Source organism: Pleurodeles waltl, chromosome 9, assembly GCF_031143425.1.
Source record: "Pleurodeles waltl isolate 20211129_DDA chromosome 9, aPleWal1.hap1.20221129, whole genome shotgun sequence".
Classification (NCBI taxonomy): domain Eukaryota; kingdom Metazoa; phylum Chordata; class Amphibia; order Caudata; family Salamandridae; genus Pleurodeles; species Pleurodeles waltl.
This window is the reverse complement of record NC_090448.1, coordinates 935,086,886-935,107,033: the sequence shown is the minus strand read 5'-3', so window position 1 is coordinate 935,107,033 and position 20,148 is coordinate 935,086,886. Positions and strand designations below refer to the sequence as shown.

At 42.4% G+C, this 20,148-nt stretch overlaps 1 protein-coding gene across 3 annotated transcripts in view; it reads left to right on the top strand.

The window, feature by feature from the left end:
• The window catches only part of CCDC85C (coiled-coil domain containing 85C), a 284,535-nt gene that overhangs the window by 161,170 nt on the left and 103,217 nt on the right, over positions 1-20,148 (top strand). For 2 of the 3 annotated variants that reach the window (XM_069208292.1, XM_069208294.1), the window contains exons 2-3: positions 2,145-2,221; positions 16,774-16,812. In XM_069208292.1, coding sequence (XP_069064393.1) covers positions 2,145-2,221; positions 16,774-16,812 — 116 coding nt within the window. The remainder of the gene's footprint in view (positions 1-2,144; positions 2,222-16,773; positions 16,813-20,148) is intronic. The other variant, XM_069208293.1, reaches the window with a different exon arrangement.

The window sequence follows — 20,148 nt, the reverse complement described above, 5'->3', positions numbered from 1 at the left end:
CTTCTTCTTTCTTGTGTGCTGCAGCTCTGCGAGATCAGAATCTTGCTGAGTTTGATTCTGTGTTTTTCAGTTCTTTGCTGGCACCTGCCAGAAGTGAAGAATATGTAAGGTATTCCGTTTCATCTCCTCGTGGTTGGATGTGTGCTTCCTGTTCTAACCGAGACAGAACATTAAGACATGTCAAAAGGAAAACCTGTTTCCGACATTCGGAAAGAATCTTTAGCTTGATTGAATTTTCTGGGGGGGGGGGGTTCTGTTTTTTGCTCGTCTTTGCCCTTGATCCCTGTTACATTATTTAATTTATGGCCTGGCCCTGCTGTTCTGTGCAGTACCGATACTTACAATGAGCTTTGGAACGGCCCGTTGCTTATCACTGCTTGGCTTTGTTCCCAGTCTCAATTGTTCACTTCTTATTTGGTTTCTTTGCTTCCCCTCCTTGTTTTTTCACCATCCCTGACGCATGACTTTTTTGCTGTACTTCTGACTGGATGACTTGTATCTCTCCGCTGCTTGCACTGAGCAAGCTGCTTAGGTTGTCTCTCTCTCCCCTTCTCCTGTGTGCCATACTTCATTCTTCCTATCCCGCTTCCTCTGTTGCTCTTAGCTCACCCAGTTCTTCCCCACCCCTCCCTGTCTTGCTCAACTTTTATATTTAATTTGATTCCAGCGTGTGTCCGAAGGCGTCACTCCCCCTGTGCCTTGCAGGCTGGGGCCCAGGCTGGAAGGCTGGTCTGGAGACCCAGGAGTTAACTTCCCGAGTTGTGGTCAAACCTCCTTTTGTGACTGTTGCCTGATCAGCCATTCTCTTTCTTCCCCTCTCCTTTGCCCCGGATTCTGAATAAGTTCAACCACCTGCCGCGAGCAGCCTAGTATCCAGGGAAAGGCTACTACATTCCTAGCTCTTGGGGGTGGCAATTGGTTGTAGAGTGGAGGAAGGTTTGGGTTCATGAGGGGTCTTCGAAATCATTGACGACTGACCTGCCGAACGTCAGAGCACTGCATTAGGTTGCTGGAAGTGAGTGTGTGTGAGTCCGTGTATACTAGCCTGCCTGATATCCCTGGCACCGCGTAGTGCGGAGTGAGTGTGTGGGAGTGATTGCCTGCAATTGACTACACTGCAAGGTCGAGGTGCTGTGCACTTTGTTTACTATTATAGTTGACATTGAAAGTTTACCTGTGTGACCTAGGCTGTGGAGTTATTTTAGAAGTGCTGAGATTCTCTGTATGTACATATTACCTCTATTGTTGGGAACTGGGATGCATCCTATAACTGTTTGATATTGAATTGGGGCGATCGCTAGAGTTGGTCTTTTGCTGCCAATTTGGTTACACTGCATGAGGGTGCTGAGAGGGAAAGTACTATTTTTTTTATGTGTACATACTGCTAATGTCATACTAACACTGTAAAATGTGATTGATGCCCAGAGTTACATAAAGTTCCCGTTATGTTAATTAATGTGTGTGTTGAATACAAACTTGCGATAAGCCTGACTGTTCTGTGTCAAGCTACCCAAGGATGAGTGCATGGTATACAGTGAGTGTAATCACCCACCCCTGACAGGAGTGGTAGGTTCTGCATGGCTAGGGCCAAGCCTCAGCCAACCAGAACTTGCTGACTCTAAAACATGAAGTCCGCATGTTCCAGGACACCGCCCACCATTGACATTCCTATGTTGTCCTACCTCTCAAATCCCCTCAGTTTCACTATCTTACTCAGGGTTTTCCCCTTCCAAAGGTGTGTGGCCCTGGTGATCCTGCGTGCCCACCCCATTGTCTCTGTAACCTTGTCCCATGCCTCCGGCTGCAAGCTCTGGGACCCCTTTACTCTGTACAAATAGCATAGGTACGTTTTCTGTTCTAACAGTGCCCACTGTAGGCTGAATGTCGGGTGATCCCGCGGTGCATAGTTCCAGTTATTAATGTTCATCATTTGGACCACGCAGTAATATCCACCAATGTCCAGAGGCCCACCCCACCATGTACTTAGAATTGTGGCCTGTTACACGTTTGACTGCTTCGTGTGCCCTGGTTGTGTATTTTTTCGTTGGAAATGTAGAATTTTTCACTCACTTAGGCAGTATTTCTGCACTTTTGTTTTTTTTATATAGAATATTACTTATGGTTGTTCATTTTCTCTTTTTTAGATCCTTCCTCGAGTTACATTCGGCAACTTGAAACAAAAGTTAAACTCCTGGAGAATGACAACAAACTTCTCTCACAGGTAGGCATAATTCTGCTCGTCCTCCTCTTGTCGCAGCAAGGTAGTATTTCTGCTTGTAGCGTGTACAGCAGCGCACTCGCTGGCCCGCCTTAATGCTAGCTAAGGCTTAATGGGAATTCCTTTAATTAAACCAGGGAGAATTGTTTCTCCCGCACAGCAGATTAAGCTTTTTTCCATCAAAATGTAATTTCCAGTTGTAATCATTATAATTATTGTTTCTAATGGCAAAGTTATTAACCCTTGAAATGGCGGAATACGGTAGTTTCCCACTGCTGCCTCGGCTGATTAAGACCACTGAATGATATCTAAAATCCCAAATTTTGCAGCCAAAAGCAATGAAACAAAACCTTCCTTATATCAGATGTCAATAAAAGGAGCACTCCTGTCTAGGGATCGTTTGACAATTTTTTTATTTTTTATGGCTCCCTCATTCCAGTGAATACCCTCTCTAAACAGTTTTCTAACACATTGTTAGAAGCACATGCTTCCCCTCGCTACCAAACACATCTGACGGGCAGTAGGCATGCTTACCGAATGAGAAGACACTTAGATGATCAGGTGCAGCACTCTGGCTTCGCCCTTTGAGCCCAAAGATTGTGCACTACTATATGTATGAAAAATGCCAATAAAGGGAGCACTTGATTGAAACTGTTAGTGAATAGATGGCTCTGTTGATCAAAATGGCCTGTTACCAGGTGACCAAGTTCTCACAAGTTGGATCCATGCTTGGGATGCCATGGCCTCCTAATGCATCTATAAATAGCATGAGTAAGTTGTTGATGTTGCATTCTGGAATCCAAAAGATATGTTTTGGGAATATTTGAAATGGACAGATGTCACACAAGGTACCGATTATGGCTCTGCTCCATCACTTTGTGGGTGCAATGAAGCAAACGCTGAGCCTCGCGGTACATAGAAAAGTGAGGAATCAGTGCTTAGCTAGAGTATCAACCACAAATAGTTTTATGAAGGAGAGCAATTTGTTCATCAGGAGTAAATTGCTACAGTGGAAACTTTTCTGAATGGGCCATTGCAGCACATAAAAGCTGAAGTAGGCCTAAGCAGTATTAGAACATTGGAAGTTGGCAGCTCCATTGAAAACAATGGAGTGCTGCGGGCTTTTACTGGCTGGTAAAAGCCTGCAGCGCCAACATTCCAATGTTCGCTTTGTTCACAGCAGCAGCTGTGAACAAAGCCTCACGGAGCCCGAGGGGATTTTAATCCCCTTGGGCTCCGTGAGCAATTTGTTTTTTTTAATAGAACATTCTGCCCTGAGTTGCAGACTGTTCTAATAGCCTTAGAACCCACCGTAGCGGGCTCTACTGGCTATTAAAGGCCCACTCCTGCGTTAAATGCCTCGGCTCGGGCATTTAACGCGGGAGCGGGCCTTTAATAGCCGGTAGAGCCCGCTACGGCGGGTTCTAAGGCTATAGTATGTTGTACTACAGGCAATTTTTAATAAGTCCTCTGCGCAGCATGTGTAGAGAAACAGAAAGACAGTTGTCCATGTTTGTCTTTTGGTTTGCAAAGAAATATACTTGGCTCTCAGTAGTCTCCAGTACTGTTGCTGTTCAGCGGTTTGTATCCAAGACTGGATCTAATCCACCTTCCAGATAGCAGTTACAAAGCTGTGGAACAGTATACCACAAGATATGTCAAATGCCCAGAGTGCCCTCTGGGACTACGTTTACACCCATGCAGGTCAGTGTTAGCCCAGGAGCCACCTCACGTAAATGTCATTGAAAGTCTAAACTCTAACTTGGTTAGTGTATTTCATTTTCACAAGTCAACTAACTTGTCTTATTGGTAGCAAGGGCATTGCTCACCAGATGGCTTCTCAGAGGCAGCCTGACGGACCATAAAGAAGACAGCAGTACAGCAGAACATGGCCTTGGATTAAAAAATAAGTGCAAAGCATTTTTAGTACACTAAAGATGGCGTATTAAACCGAAAGGGTCCTGCAATGTAAAAGTCCATTCTGGGAACTGCTGCTGGTCAGAAAAAAAGGGAGAATCTGGTTTAAGCGTAGAACTTACTTAAGTTTTTAATTTGGAAAAACTATGTTTTATCTGCAAATAGAAGCTTCAGAAATGTTTTCTCCATCACAGTTATTTTCAGTGTTTTAATCTGGCACTCTTGAGTGCCTACACTCAGTAGGCATGCACACTGACATTTGATCCAATCAGAAGGCACTGTTCTTGGTTATCTTAGTTCCCGGGGTCGTATCCGATAATTGGTAAGATAGATAGTCATGGGATGCCATGGTTGTTGTCACGCTTATCATAACAATCGGTGAATAAAGTAATTACTTTAAAAGTTATCAAATTAGTTCGTAGTTATGGATGTCTTTTGGTGATCCGAAGTAGATCTCAGTAGAGAAGAGGTTGGAGACCCCTATGTTAGAGTGGGCAAGGTTGCTGTCCGATTCCTATGGAGCAAGCAGAAGGCAGGGACGCACCAAAGAGAGAGTGGACACCTAGCCTGGGATTCTGAATATATTCATTTCTTTGCTGGCTCATACAGAACACAGATTATCAGCCGGTCCCTCCTTTATTGCTTCACACAGATGCGAGCAGGGGCCATTGTGGCATTCTGCAGAAATGAAACATCATCTCTGCAATAACAGGGCATATGCATTTTCCACACTCCAGTGCTTTCCTGGTTCAGACTACCATGGCTTCCAGCTGGCTGACCACTGAGTCCATAATGTCTACATTTGGCTGAACTTTTAATTGCCTTGTTATAGTTGATGTCAGAATCAAAATTCCTCTTTAACAGAATTGATTTTGCCCGCACATTAGAGGTTGTGGATCCAAGCAAGTGCCAAGCACATTATAGTTTTATCCAACAAAGGTAAGATGATGGATGTGCTGGCCGGAGGCCTCACGGTGCTTGTACTAATTATGGCTGTTCGAGATGTGAATAATCCAAGCTGGCCCGCCACCAGTTTCTTCTCATTTGGCATTGCTCAAGCGCTCCTTTTTTCATCCTTGATCAATAGCTTGAAATGTTGGAAAGTGTAACATTTAAGGCTGCCCGAGTGCTAAGATTTTTGAAATATGTCGTGCTATAAAAATAATTTGGAAAATGACTTTTGTTCTTTGCAGTATGTGATCTATCCATTCAATTTCTAATCCTTCCTAACCATGCCATGCTTTTGTTAGGCATGTAGTGCTGACGTTTTGTTCTAAGTGTGTATTATAGGTATAAAACATTAATACGCCTCTTATTAGTGATATATTGGGTTGTATCAACTATAAAACAGCTTTAATAGTTTTAGAAAATGTTTGAAACATCTAAACAGCATACAGAGATTCTACAATAAGGCAATGTTGCTCTGTATCAAAGGTATTGACGTCCACAAAGTGGTAAAATTCCTGCACCACACACAAACAGATTAAAGGCTTGTAGGGAGGAGAGATGGGAGCTGTGACATAATTCACCCCCTCCCCCGACTCCCACTCCCAGGCAAGGGCATTTCACGCTTCACACTCCGCCATCCGAAGCCATGCTCTTAGACACTTCAGCCTCATTCTAAATAAAAATTGATTACTATGTGGAATGGAACCACTAAGAGAATCTTGGTGTGCCACGCAGCTCTTTGAGAAACTTTATAATTGGAAGTCTTTAAGAATACGGAAAATAGAGTGAGCCAATAGCTGATTGTCTCATCCAGTTCCCTACAATTTACAGACTTCCATTAGGAAACAGATTTCATTTGACTGTTGGTAGGATTTGCCAATAATCACCGTTTTATTACCAGAAATTGATGAAGACTATTATGCGCAATAGCATGATGACAGCATTAAGGCATGATTCCAATAGATCACAGCAATAAAGAGGGTTCCAGCCCCTCATTATTGCTGTGCTGTATAGTCCTCTTGAACACATCGAAAAACAAAAGCAGTGTCCCTGTCTTCACAGGACTAGAGGCACGCTGCCAGCAGCGGACTGATGTGGCGGGCGCTTAAATCTTCATTGTGGTCCATGCGCTAAATCCTGACTCCACTAAATGATGCAAGCCTGTTCTTTTCAAGGGGCAAAGATTGACATCAGTACTTAAATAATAGTGTGCAGTAATGGGGCTGCCATCGCCAAATATTATTTCCTGTTCCTAGTACAAGCATTTTTGTATAGAAAAGTGTAGACCAATTCTTGCAGTTTCATAATTAGGATGCATGATTGTGGTTTTGTACTATGCAAAGGCATGTGCCATCACACTCCTGATGGAGGTTACAAATGAGCAGTGCTTTACTTGTCGAAAAATAAGTGCTGGGGTCCAAGGTTTTGCTCCGAAGCCTGCAGCCGGCATCATCTTAAGACCAGGGGACCAAGGTTGTATAGTCAAGGTTCCATCTCACACCTCTTTCATCCACCACCCTACACTCCCTGGCCCTTTATCTCACTTTTACAGGTTCTTATTCATACCTACTTCCCCTTGTCACTTTTTATCACCTCTCTCGTTTCCCTTCTTTACTTTTTTCCTACCTTTATCTTTTGTCTGAAGTCAAAATCTGATGATGAAGAATAAGTCTCGGTCCTTAAAGTGGTTAGTGGGAAGCAACACGGGGAGAAGCAACACAGGGTGGTGCAGGTGGGGCATGGAAGCATCACGGGGTGCAGGTTGGGTGAAGCAACATCGTACGTTGTGGATGGGGAGTGTAAGCAACACTAGGGTGCAGGTGGGAGAAAGCAACAATTGGGGGATGGGTGGCAAGATCAAAAGGGCAAAAGAGCAACATGTAGCTGGTGTGGAGAAAGCCTACAGGCGATAAGGCAACAGGGGTGCATGGGGGAGAAGCACATGGGCAAAAGAGGAACACTGAGCACGAGGGAGTGGTTAGAGAAGTACACAATGGAGACAACGGGAAAACACATGCACTCTCATAGAGCGCTAAACAAAAAGTAAAAAGTAGCTTCAAACAAAAATTCAAAAGTAGTGCCTGAAAATCTGTGCGGTGAAAGGACATAGTTATGTGTCCATCCTTCAGAACAGCGACAAGCACAAGAAGAGGCAGGAAAGTCACTCAATGAACAACTAAGAAGCAAGCAAATGAGAGTCACAACGAAGTCAGCAAGTGGTAAGCAGTGAGCGGGCTGTAAGCCACTGTAGGGTAACAGTCGGTCTCAGGACAGTGTTTGCACAGTCTTAGGCAAGACCTAAGAAGGTCCGAGCCATTCCCAAGCATTAGACGGGCATTTCAGAAGAGTTCATTAGACTGGGCCAGCAAGCTGAAGGCTGCCCTTCAGAGGCTCAGCACCCGAAGCAGCCTGACACACACTGCACGTGCTATAATGGATGTGCCACCACTCTTTGTCCACAATACAACCTCCTGACTTGGCCTCACTATTTGCATCACAAACTCGCAAGTATTAAACAATACCAAGAACTTTAAGAGAACATGTTGCCCCATAAAGTAACATCAAGAGCTGTATGATGAGGCTCAACATGGAAAAGCATCATGCTTAATATAAGGACTTCCACTAGGCATGACATGAACACAAAAGGTGGGCTCATGCTCTATCAATAGTTGAAATCCAATCATTCAAAATGAGGAAAAACAGTACTTTCTTTGTACAAGGTGGCCATCCTTGTCCCAGATTCAGTAGTCTGGATAGTATAAAGCAGTTTCGAATAGGATGGTGTGTGTTGTCCAGTGTGACAGGTACTTGGCCTGCAATGGGTAAGCAAGGCGTCGGACATTTTCTACAGATGTTATGGCAGCCATTGCTCATAGGGCAGTTTTAAAATAATTAACTATCATGTACAACAGGAGTTCCAGGGCCTCAAGTACTGTTACACTGCTTAAAAGTGCTAACAGTGGGGGAATGCAGAGCTTATGGCTGATTTTCTCTGCAGTGCCGAGGTAGACGGAGCACTGCGATGGGCTTTACTGAAATTGTCTTTAACTATAGTTCACTGACATATGAGAGGAAGTCCGTGCATGTCACTTGTAACACAGATCAAGTTTCTTAGCAACCATGACTTCAAGGACGAATTGCCACAACTCTCTTCTTGCTGATTTCCAGCTAAATGTAGTTGGGTAGCTCAGCAGCCAGGGCTAACAATACCGCGAGCTTTTTGTTGTTTGTATGCATCCCAGATCCCGCAAAACACCTGCCAACCAGAACAGAACTGTCTCCACAGCTCCACCAGTGGGAATTTTGGCACATTTAAAAATAACTTGCATTCGTTGTGCATGAGGTATGGAAATCGGCAACTCGGCGTATTTTCGAGTCAGCACATTAAGTTTGGTGCAAATGCGTTTCTGGGTCAGGCGCTCAACTTTTCGCAGATTTCGAACTCTTGTTAAGCACACATTATGCATTTTCCATCGCCTTCTGCATATATCTTGTACATCATGTGTGAAGAGAGACAGCTCTAATTGGGAACGTCTCTTCTCCTTCAGCCACGCCGAGATGCTAACTGCAAATATTCCACGTGTCTTTCCATGCAGGCGTCTCGTGCCAACTCCTTATTTCACAGTCTCGCGCTGCTGGTGACACCGCCCACACAGGCCTTTCTTCTCCTCGCGACGTTCTGCCGTTAGTACCTGATTCAGAATACTTCATGCCTGCGTGTTTTCCAGGGCCGTCACGATTTGCATCTTTTGTGTGTGTGAGAGAACTTAATTTGTAATACATAAATAAAAATAAGTGCAGGAGCCATGTCGGCTGCGCTTTTAAATGCTGTGGTTACTGAATAGCATCCCCAAATAGTATTGTTTGCATCATACCCGTTTTGCGTTCGTTACCCTTGCCCCTCCTCTTTCTTCATCTTACTCTTGAAAGTTCATTTTTATCCCTGTTTATACTGTTTTCGTTTCTCCCTCCTTTTCTGACCCTCTCTCTTGCCTTGGGTCAGAGTATGACAATGAGTAATCCAGATACCAAAAAATAGCATCGACGTTCTGATGAAATCACGCAGTTGGTATTGCCAAGTTGATGTATGGCTCTTTACGCCCAACCAATTAAAATGTCGGTGTCCACCGGTGTCCCTGATTCTTTGGCGTTGAAAGCCAACTCCAGAATTTTCATCAAAGGACCAGACATGTCTATCAGTTTGTCTTGGCACTTATGCCAAGACCTGTCCAGGCCCTTTTTAGGGTCCCTGGTGAATTTTTTCATAAAGGTCACTATAGTGGGGTCAACTTCTGGTGTTCAGCAACCTTGCCTTCTAGGTCTAGTCTAGAACATTCTGCTCCAAGGCGGGACCGAACCTCTTTATCAAAACTCTTGTGTATGTGGGATTGTACATACTTCCATTTCTGGAGGTGGAATCCAATTGGACACCCTGGGGTGAATAATCTCAGTGGGATCAAAATTGAGTACCTTAGGAGGGGAAACTTGTTTCTTAGGCTTCTTGCTTGGACCAGGTTGATCAGATCCATCAGAATCCTCAGATAAGGGTAAAAACAAGAGTCTTTTTTGACGCCATAGTTATGCTCATTGGCACTTTTGCGGCAAAGTTTTTCAAAAGCATCAGCATGGGCATCCGCAGACACAGAATCCTGTACCTTTCCTTTGTTTCTAGATTTAGACCCTTCGCCATGAGTCTGGTGCTCCTGCATCCAACCCTGGGTGCGAATGTAGTCAAACAGCTGACCAGAAAAAGGTCCCAAAGCCCTAAGTAGGGCATTGTTTACAGATTGTTGGACCCTACAATCAAGGGCTTCTTCCAGGTTCATCTCAAATTGATTACCAGTATCTTTAGGGAAATACCCTGATGCGTTCTCATCCCATTGAGCCATTCTCCTGATATATATTTTTATTTAGATATAGAAGTGACAGGCAGGAGAGATCAATATAGGGGGAGTGTAAAGTAAAAAACAAACAAAAAACAGGCCAATAAAATGTGGAGGGTGCAGCCTGTGAAAAAACACTCTAGGCAGAGCCTTTTCATGGGCGAGCACAAAGTGCTCTGTCCATTCTGTAATCTCTCTTTGGGCTTGAAACCACGTCGGTCACTTACATTGGTTCGTGGGCTTGCCTTTTAAAATCTGCTTGCTTTCATTTGTGAAAGGCATGCATATGTCATGCTTTTTCCGGCATTTAGCCCACTTACACAGCACCGGTAAAGTACCAAAAACATACGAGGCTCGATGTTTTCAGCCTGGAGTCTGGACTACTTTATCTGTTTATTTTCCACACAGCGTGATCTTTCTGCATTTTACAAAGCGCGATCAAGCTGCGTGTTTTTTTTTTGCTTTACAACACTAATAGCTCTAACTCGAACAAATGCAGGGCCCGTTGCATTGAAAATGCTTGTTAATTGATTACAGCCTGAGCTCTAAGCAGCAGGGCATATTGGGAGCACACTACTAACACAGGAATACCTCCACATGGTCGCATCGTAGAGAAACGAGCCGGCCTCTCAGAGAAAAACTCTGTTAAGGATCAGCTCGTAAAACGCGACGCGACACGGAGATTAAAAATAAAAATAGGACTACGCATGATAAGCGTAGTCCGCTCCTCCTCCACCAAAAGGCCTGACTCGGAAAGGAAAGCCGATAGCAAAACAGGGCGTGAGACAAGCGCAATGAGCAGTTAACAAGAACGCGGGCTGAATCGCTTCACCAGACACAATGAAAGAAGATAATGCAATGCCTGCAATCAAGAAAAAAAGTAAACAAGTACTTACCTGCTGCGGAGCAGCAACGAAAGAGGAAGTGACTTATGGGGTCATGGTTTATATAGACTGGGGTCTTGAGTCATGAATGGGACATGTGATATACTATAAAGCATCATGGGTATTGATGTTTTTTGTTTTAACGTTACTTGATTGGCTGCTGTGTTGAGACAGTAAAAGAAAGAGAAAGCATAATCGGAGCCTCCGGTCCTGACATAGAATTTATTATTTAAATCATCCTTGTTTTATGAAGAAGAGCGAATTGATAAACATAAACAAATTCAAAACTGTATAACTGATGTTTCGGCCTGTCCTTTTATATTGATAGCTCTGTAAAGGGAAATACAGTGATGCTAGACAACCCATTTACATGGGCAATAGATATGCTTAAAGCAAGCATTGGCAGAGCCAATAGGTCTTGCCTTCAGAACTTATTGACTTCGCCAATGACATTTGGCAAAGCTGTGCAGCACAGCTAAAATACAAATGGAAATAATGGAGCGATGACGCACCAGCATCTACTGTGTCATTTGGTAGGCACACATGTTTGTGAAGATCCATACACATGCATGCCCACAGAAACAAAGGAAGAGAGACAGATTCTCCTAAGCCTAACACAGGAGGGGCTCACCTTTCAAGTTTTGGTTGGAAAGGATTAAGCAGGTGTGTCAGAGGTAAAGCTGAGGTTCTCACAGAATCTTTTTCCTCATACAACTTGAAGTCCCTACTTTGGATTGTTCCAGACTGATGTACAGGACGTTTGCGACATAAGTAGAGTTATGATGTGGCACACTAGTCACGGCCAAGCTTGGTTTTTAGAACCTTCCACCTCTACTTAACAAAAAACCCTGCGCAAGATAGAGAGAGCTGAGAAGACACCAGATGTGGAAGTGACGATGATGGAAGGGTACCCGGAAGGAAAAAGATGCCACCTGAAGACCTGCAAGGATGAATTTTGGGACTTTGATTCCAGCTGACCCCCAGGACTAGGATGGGTCTCTCCAGGACCTACACCACTGGCCTCGAAACATTTGAGCAAATTAACCTGCTTTTGGACCCTGGATGGTTCCCCTGGATCTTTTGTGGACTGCCCTTTGACTCTGCTGCTGATACGTAGGTGTCCAGCAAGAAGGCCAGAAGGTCCTGCATCTTACGGACTGCAGCAGGGAAGTTGTGTTGCTTGCTGGCTGAAGTGTGGCTATGGAACATATTCCTCAAACAGAAGAGTCTCAGGAGTGCAGACGGAGGACAGGTCTGGCACAGGGAGCCAGAAAACCCTGCTCACTGCAAAAAGCGCCCTTTAAGGGCCAGGAGACCTGAAGAAAATGCTCTTGGTGTTTAGAACTGGCCCCAAGGAGCAAAAAAAGCCCTGAACCATCAAACTCCGTCCTACAGCCTGGAGTGATCTACCTTTAAAGCTTGGTACCATTGGGGGTACCAAGCAGCGAATCAAGTGTCTGGTGCTTTGTGGCGAGTTCAAGAAATTTCCCCATGGTGGGCCAGGGCACACCGGATCACCACAGCAGGCATCTTTAATTTGTCCTGGGAGAAGTGGACGTGCATAAGGCCCTCTCCCATCCCCCGGGCCTAACACATTTAAACTTTGTTCATTGGGACCCCACATCCCCGGAACCAAAAGCAGAGGCAGACTGGAGCCCTAGGAATGTGACTGATGCCCTTCCTGCCCCCTTGCTCCCTTGTCTGGAGGGAGGCAGCTGCACCATTCAGCTCATGGGGCACAATAAGGAGAAAAGGTATGCCAGCTCTCATGAATGCACAGTGTGTGTTGGCTGTCGGGGAGTCAGCCAGTCAGAGCAAGGGTGTGCTTCCTGCACTGTCCGTCTGGCAACAAAAGGTGAGGTGCCCCATACAGGAACAAGGGCACCCAGCCTACCAAAAATAACAAAAAGGAAAGATGCTTAACAGAAGGCCTTAGCTGCTCATTCATTATGCAAGCCCTGTCCATGGAGTACCCCATAATCCCCTACAAGGGGGTACAAATTTGCATAGTTTCCCTGTGTTGGCCTCAGGACCCACTAACTGTCTAAAACTATGCTGTGCAGGATTGCATAGAGTGCAACAGCCTCCCAGAACGTTTTTTAAAAAAACACACCTTGCCTCTCCTGGGGTAGTTTTTTTAATTTTAAAGCACTTGTGGAGTTGCAGCTTTTGATCTTGGGCTCTGGAGTGCAGGGACCCCACGTGGTTGGTCCTAAGCCTGCTGCTGTGGTCCAATTAAAATAAATGAAAAGCAATGTAGTGCTCTTTGATAATGGTGATGGGTGACAATTCAAAGTTTTACTCTATGATGAAAGCTATTTACTATTGATACTACCCCCCATTGACTTAATGGTGGGCCATAACATGTATTCTGTATTGGTACTTAATTAGTGTTACATTGGTGACTTATTTGAGGCTGCTTTTACTTCTGTAGTGACAACATGACAATGTCAGTAGGTCTACCTACTTTATAATAAAACTCCTTTATATTGTGATGTTTCATCTAGTATAGGTGGGCGGTATTTAGGTAATAAGGTTCAGGGCCCCTTAGGAGCATAATGTGTTATAAGGGTTTCACTAAAGGTATTTCTATTTAACTGAATGTATATAATTGTAATTTAATGCATTGTATTTAGTAGGGTGTGTTTAATAAAAATACTTTTCCTTTTTATATGAAAACGCACTGAATGGACAATGATATTTATCACATGTTGTTGCGTACCATCAAGCTGCTGTTAATAACTCACACCACATCCCCTGAGTAGGTCTTGGACTACTCTACCTTGCTACCCTGAGAGAGTCTGTTGCAACAATGAGGTAGGTACTTGGTTCCCAGTAAAAAGACAATTGCAGACTTATTACTAGTGAAGTACACGCATCCTACACAACTAAGAATTCAGGGCCAGATGTAGCAAAGGATTTTACCCATTCTGTGTCTATGGGAAAAAGTGTTCGTACATATGGCCCTCAGTTCCTTACGTTCTTAAATGTATTGGGGCTATTACATCAAAATTATTAACTGTAGGAAGAAGGAGCATCTATTCTACAGGTTTCAAAAGCAGAAGATAGTACCCTAGGTTTAAAAATTGGAAGACCTGCCGGTGATTGCAGGTGAGGGCCACCAACACTCATTTTTGGGGACTGGGACTTATTGTTTAACAGGACTTGGGCCTAGAAAAAGAAAAAGGCAGAGAAGGAAGAGAAAGAGAAAGAATGGGAACCAATGACAAAGAAAGAGGACTGGGATGAAAAAGAGCATGCAAGAGTGGGGTAAAGAGACAGCGTGTAGGGTGGTGGGTACAAGAGGCAGAAGTTGAAATCAAGACTCTGCAGTTTTGAGATTTGGCTACCCCAACCAGAGTTGGCCTTCGTTTAGGCAACACCAAATTTGGTGCCCCCTGCACTTGTCCTCTTTAATTGTTTATGTATTGAAAATTTAGGACAAGTGGGAGGAACATTAGGTGGCTAAGGTTAAGAAGCACCCAAAAAAATAAACGAAAGCGAACAAGGGCTCCAGCAGCCGTCAGAAAAAAGTGTTTACACACACATTTCTTTGGACTTAACTCATAAGAAGACTATTGGCAGGAGCTCCTGCGCCCCGCTGGAGGTCCGTACCCTGGGCGTGGGCCCAGCTCACACATGATGAAGACCGCCTTCACACCAACATTCAGCAGCTCCAGAAGCTCGTTTTTGAGAAATACTCCTATTCTTTTACAAATTAGGCACTTGATTAAAAAAGTAGAAGTTATACCATAGCTTTAAAAGCAGAAGATATATCATAGGTTTAAAAAGTGGAAGTGATAGCATAAATTTAAAAGCAGAAGTTTTACTATAGATTTAAGCAACTGAACACATAGTACAAGTTTTAAAACGTGAACACGAAAAAAACCAGACCTGCAAGCAACGTTTCTGCATGTGATTTATGTCTGGTGGAAACGCTTCTAATAAATGTTAACTCTGCAATCATTTAATGTCACAGGTACGCTGGAAAGCGGCTATTTGTTCAAGATGGTATTTAAATTAAATCTCTTCTCATTGAAATAATAGACCATTAATAACTTAGTTCAATTTCGCGTCACTGTTCAGAAAAATTTAATTTGGAGTATGTCATCTTTTTATAATTGATGGAGGATGCCTTAAAGTCGTATTTCTCTGAGATTTGCAGTTCTTTTTTATGGCATTTGCTGTTCTAATTTTTCCAGGAATTTAAGTACTTGAGACTTGCTTGAATAAGAGGATGAAAACCTCTTACACAAAATTATCATAACACACATATTCCATCACTAGCACGGTCTCTGGTGTGTAGCAGAGCCTTAAACAACTCATCGCTTTTTTTGCATGGGAAGATGCACTTGACAGGTACAGGTCCTATGTATAGGGACCAAAACACAAAGTTGATATCTACCTTTGCCCTGAGTAGGTCTGCTTTTCATCTGGTGTTGGCCAAAGGAGTGAATTTAAGAGTAAAGTCGGGGGGGGGGGGGGGGGGCATTTCACACAGGGACGTAGCTTGGTCAGTAAGATTTCAGGGGGGGGGGTAGAGCTTTTAGTTTTCCAACAATAAGATAGGCATATACTGTTAAAATACATTACACGACAAAGAGGCATATAGTGTTAAAATAAATTATAGGACAGGCAGGGTGCATGAGAGGGGCTTAGGGGTCAGTGGAAAGGGAGAGGAGTGCAAATTGGGAGGGGTACTAAGCGAGGAAAAACACGTTAGGTTGTAAATTAACCAACATTATTTCAGACTTTCAAAACAGAGAGAGGGAGAGAGTGTGCGCTTTTTTGTCTGTGTGTGTGTGTCACAATTCCTGTTGAAATCCGACAAACACTTCATCATACCCGACCAAAAGCTCTTGTACCAAACTATTTACCAGAAAATGCATTTAACGGGGGTTGTAACACCCCAAACAGCCTCCCTGAGGCTATGCCCCTGATTTCATGTTTACATTCATTTTTGTTTTTTGTTTTTACTGATTTAGCTTTTAGTCCATATCCCTTAGAAACAGAATGATGTAGATATCATTTAGGGGCCTTGGGTTGAAAGTGGCCTAGCTCATATGTCTAAATAAAATATGAACACTTACTTACCCTGCAGTGCTAAATTCCTGGAAATCCGTGCCTTAACTGCTTAACGGACTAATAATTGATAGGTAGGTTCATACTTTAATGGTACTACAGAAGCAATCTTTATCAGAATCTCTAATGTTAGCCAAAGAATTATCATAATGATTTTTAAGAGTAATGCAATCTCTGATATTGGTAATTTTAGCCATGTGCTGATGTAGCCTCAAAAATATTTGTTTACAAAAGAAAATGTTCTAAAGTGTCTGAGTGTGTATATATATATCTGTAAACATTTTTTTAAATATATATATATATCAATGCACAAGTTGGTCCTTTCACAGCGAGCTCGTCAGTTGGTGCCCGCGTCAGGGAAGGACCACATCCCTGTATTTATTTTTAGCAAAACGACACAAAGTCAAACTCGGCACTCACAGGATCGCAATTGTTCTCCTTTAATGTATATGAACCAAATACACCCGGCACTGACGCGTTTCGACCACCAAGGTCTTGATCACATCATATACATATATATATATATATGCGAGTGCGTGTGTGTCAAAGCAATTTCCAATTTTATGTTGTTTAATTCTTCCCCTTGTTGCCGTTTTTTTTCTCCATTTTCCTTAATTTCTTCAGTATGGTTACTTTGTGTTTAGAGAAAAGGTAAACGTAAAAGTATATAGCAATTAAATAAATAAATAAAACCATCATCAGTGTGTTGAGGTGCATTCCTGTGTTTTGTAAAGTGTTATAAATGTTGCAGAGCTGTATGAAGGAGTATTTTTCTGAGATGAAACATATTCCTATCATTGTGAAATGACAATCACTGCTTTGACTTTTTTGTTCCCTTTAGCTGGCTGGCCACAACAGTTTGCCACGATATTACTCTAAGGTATACATATTTATCTTACATCGGCACACCTTTCAACCCTTGTTTCTGGGTTTGTGTTTCCTATGTAATGGTGTTGGGTTTTTCGGGCAAACCAATGAGCAATTTGTCTTTAGTTCTAGGAAGGCGATTGAAAGCAACATTCACACATGATTCCAAGATCAACAAACATGTGTTGCAAATTTGTAATAAAAAATACAAATTTAAAGGATGGAAGATATGCATAAAAATACTGATCTTGGCCCTGTTTGTCATAAAATGTATTTTAGCCAAAGTTATAAAAATCTTTGGATAAAATGTTGACTTATGTGTTTGTGTTGCTTTCATTGCCTGATTAGCACCTATATCCAGAATCTTTTTTGGTATGGGAACTGTATTGTGATTGGTTGGGATGGAATATTCTCAGGTATTGCTTTTTTCATACTTGCAGTCATCCCCATCTCGATCAGTCACCATGCGGTTGCCATGTTGAGTGTAACCCAGGTGTTCGATCTTTTCTTATTAAAAGTGTCTATCTTCTTGTTCAATGTTGGAACCCCTAAGCAGAAATGAGAAATCTAAAGGGCTTAATTTAACCCCACATGTTATCCCACTTGGTTCTGCTTCTTTTCAGAATACTTAAAGCCAAAATACTGCTCATTGACCTTAGATGACAGTTAAAAAGTTAGAAGTAATTTTCATTTGTAATGACAGGTGCATACAGATTACATCATAAGCTGAAAAGATCATAATATTGAAACAAAAATTCACACACCTCTGATTAAGCATTTCCAGTATGCCCTAAACTAGTTTGACAGGTCTTATCACCCTAGCGAGTGTTAAGAAAATGTTAATCATCACAAATTACTATGCATTTAGAGTCACAGTATAACCAATGTGGCCACACAAGGAAAACACCAGCACAAATCAAAGTTAAAGGGTTTTATTTCAAACTCAGACTCAGGTCAATGTACACAATTCCGAAAACAAGACTCAAAAGATACAAAATAAGCATTCACTATCCGAATCATTGGAACTAACAAACTAAACACTCTATCAATGCGATGCAGAACAAAACTACCAAAACGTGATGGTCAGAGAATAGATACTGATCATTTCTTCTAAACGTTTGCAATAGATTCAGGGCCATATGTACGAAAGCTTTTTCCCATAGACACAGAATGGGTAAAATCCTTTCGTACATCTGGCCCTCAGTCATCTAATTAGTTCCTTAAGCAGTGGGGTTCGGGGATCTCTTAATATGTTCAAAGTTCAAATTGACTAGTGCTGGGCTATAAGACATGGGGCCAAAAGGTAGAAAATAAATAAAGGGCAAAAAATAATTTGGGAAAATGTAATCTGGGGCAAAATTAAGCTAACTAAAGTTGGCAAACGTAGGTAAAAAGAGAAGGTGTCAGCATTTCAGAAGCTTGGTCAAGAGTCTTCTCATGGGTCAGTAATAATCTAAGTCTCTTCAGATAAGCTTTAGGGGAAGCAGGGCAAGAGCAAAAAGATCTTTACCTCTCAAAGTCCGAATGGTGTCTGCCTCAAATACAACCAGGGAATGGTAAATTAAAGTCCAAAGTAAACGATGATTTGTCTATTATTCACACCATACAAATCAGAGGGGTGAATGTCTAGTTATAGGCATCTTACGACATGCATCTGAAACATCAGGAAGTGTTCCCAAGTTCATTATGGGTAAGAATCCATCTTTGCTCCCCTGTACAACTTTGCAACAAATAATAAATTGAGTCTATCATTACATTCCCTGGTTCTCGATGTACCAATTTCAAGGTTACTTTCTCAGACTCTCTGTGAATGAAAACTATAGCACATCTGTTTCAAAACTAACATTTCATGTGAACGAAATCTGAAACAAATGATGTTAGCAAAAGGAAAACATTTTCTCTCACATTTTATGAAACAGTGCCTTTCACACCTCATATAGGCTAACTAAAGCAAATTAAAATGGCACATTCATGTATGTTAAATAGAGCACATAAAACATCATAATCAAAGTACATAGCTGTTCTTTTGATAAAGCCTCTATACCTCATCACATTAGATCACTGGCCTACAGTGAATGCACTTTAATATAGGCTTTCAGTGTATCACTTCACAATTAACTTGTTAGAACTGCACACATTATAATGTCAACATGGTCATGTATAGGTCAACATCGTAATGCTAGATAACTGCAAACACTCCGCTGTATCACCTGTGAGATGGCAGTTTTCTTGTCCTAAATTGTTAGCCAGCTACCAGCACGTCTTTATCTTAACAAGAGGCAAAGCCCTTAATACTTTGCTAGATTTTGGTGGAGTGAAAATTGCCGAAAGCACATTCTTCAGAAACAGGGTACCGCTGGACTAAAATTTAACGTGCTAGACCTGAAAATGGAAATTATGCACCTTTTTCTGTGTTCAGCGGTGAGATTGATGTTCTCTGCTGTAGCATGTGCCTGGCTGTCTCCATAAATTATTCTGGACAGTTATTAAAGGACACAATGGCGGACTGTATTTTTTTAATTTTAAGTGGTGCACTCTTTGGTGTGGTGGGTTTATTTTCTGTATGACAATGCAAAACAAAGCATGCAGTTGAATGGTACTAACCGCTTTTAAAGGGTAAATTTAACACAGTGAGCCCACACTCCATTTAATGCATGTTCTTCTTTACAGTGCATGATTGTATTTTGTGCTGTTTCTCTTTTTACTGTGGCATCTCTCTTTGCTTGTTTGCCCTCTGTGCTCTTTCACCCATTATTTGTACTGACTCTTTCTTTACCTTTCCCACATGCATCCGTATCCATTGTGCTGTCTCTATCCTGTTTATGCCTCTTCTCTCCTCTTTACTTGTCACCCTATAACTCTGCTGTCTCATCTGTTTTCCACTATGTCTTATCCTGCTTTGTGCCCTTTCCTGTATTGTGGTACCTCTCACCTCCTTGCTTTTGAGTATCTTACTCTTCCCATTTTGCTTGTTCTTGGTTTATGTTGTCTAATTCTCCTCATTGTTGTGTGTCCCTTGTGTGTGGTCGTCAGTTATGTGGTTCCCCTTTCTGCTTTCTCTTATCGTCTGTGCTTTTTCGCTCACCATTTATACTGCTTCTCCACCATGTGTTTTTCTCATAATTGGTCCTATCTTTCTTCATACTTACCTCTCACCCATTGTGCTATCTCTCCATGCCCGTTCAGTTTCTCTCTCGTTCTTGTACTCAGTCTCTTGTGTTTGTTTATTTTATTTTTCGGACTCTCTTCCACTAATCCTTTGTGCTGTTTCGCTCGTTCATTGTAATGTGTCTCGCACTTTTCATCCTCCAGGTCTTTCATAACTTGATCACCAAGTTTTGGTCATTAC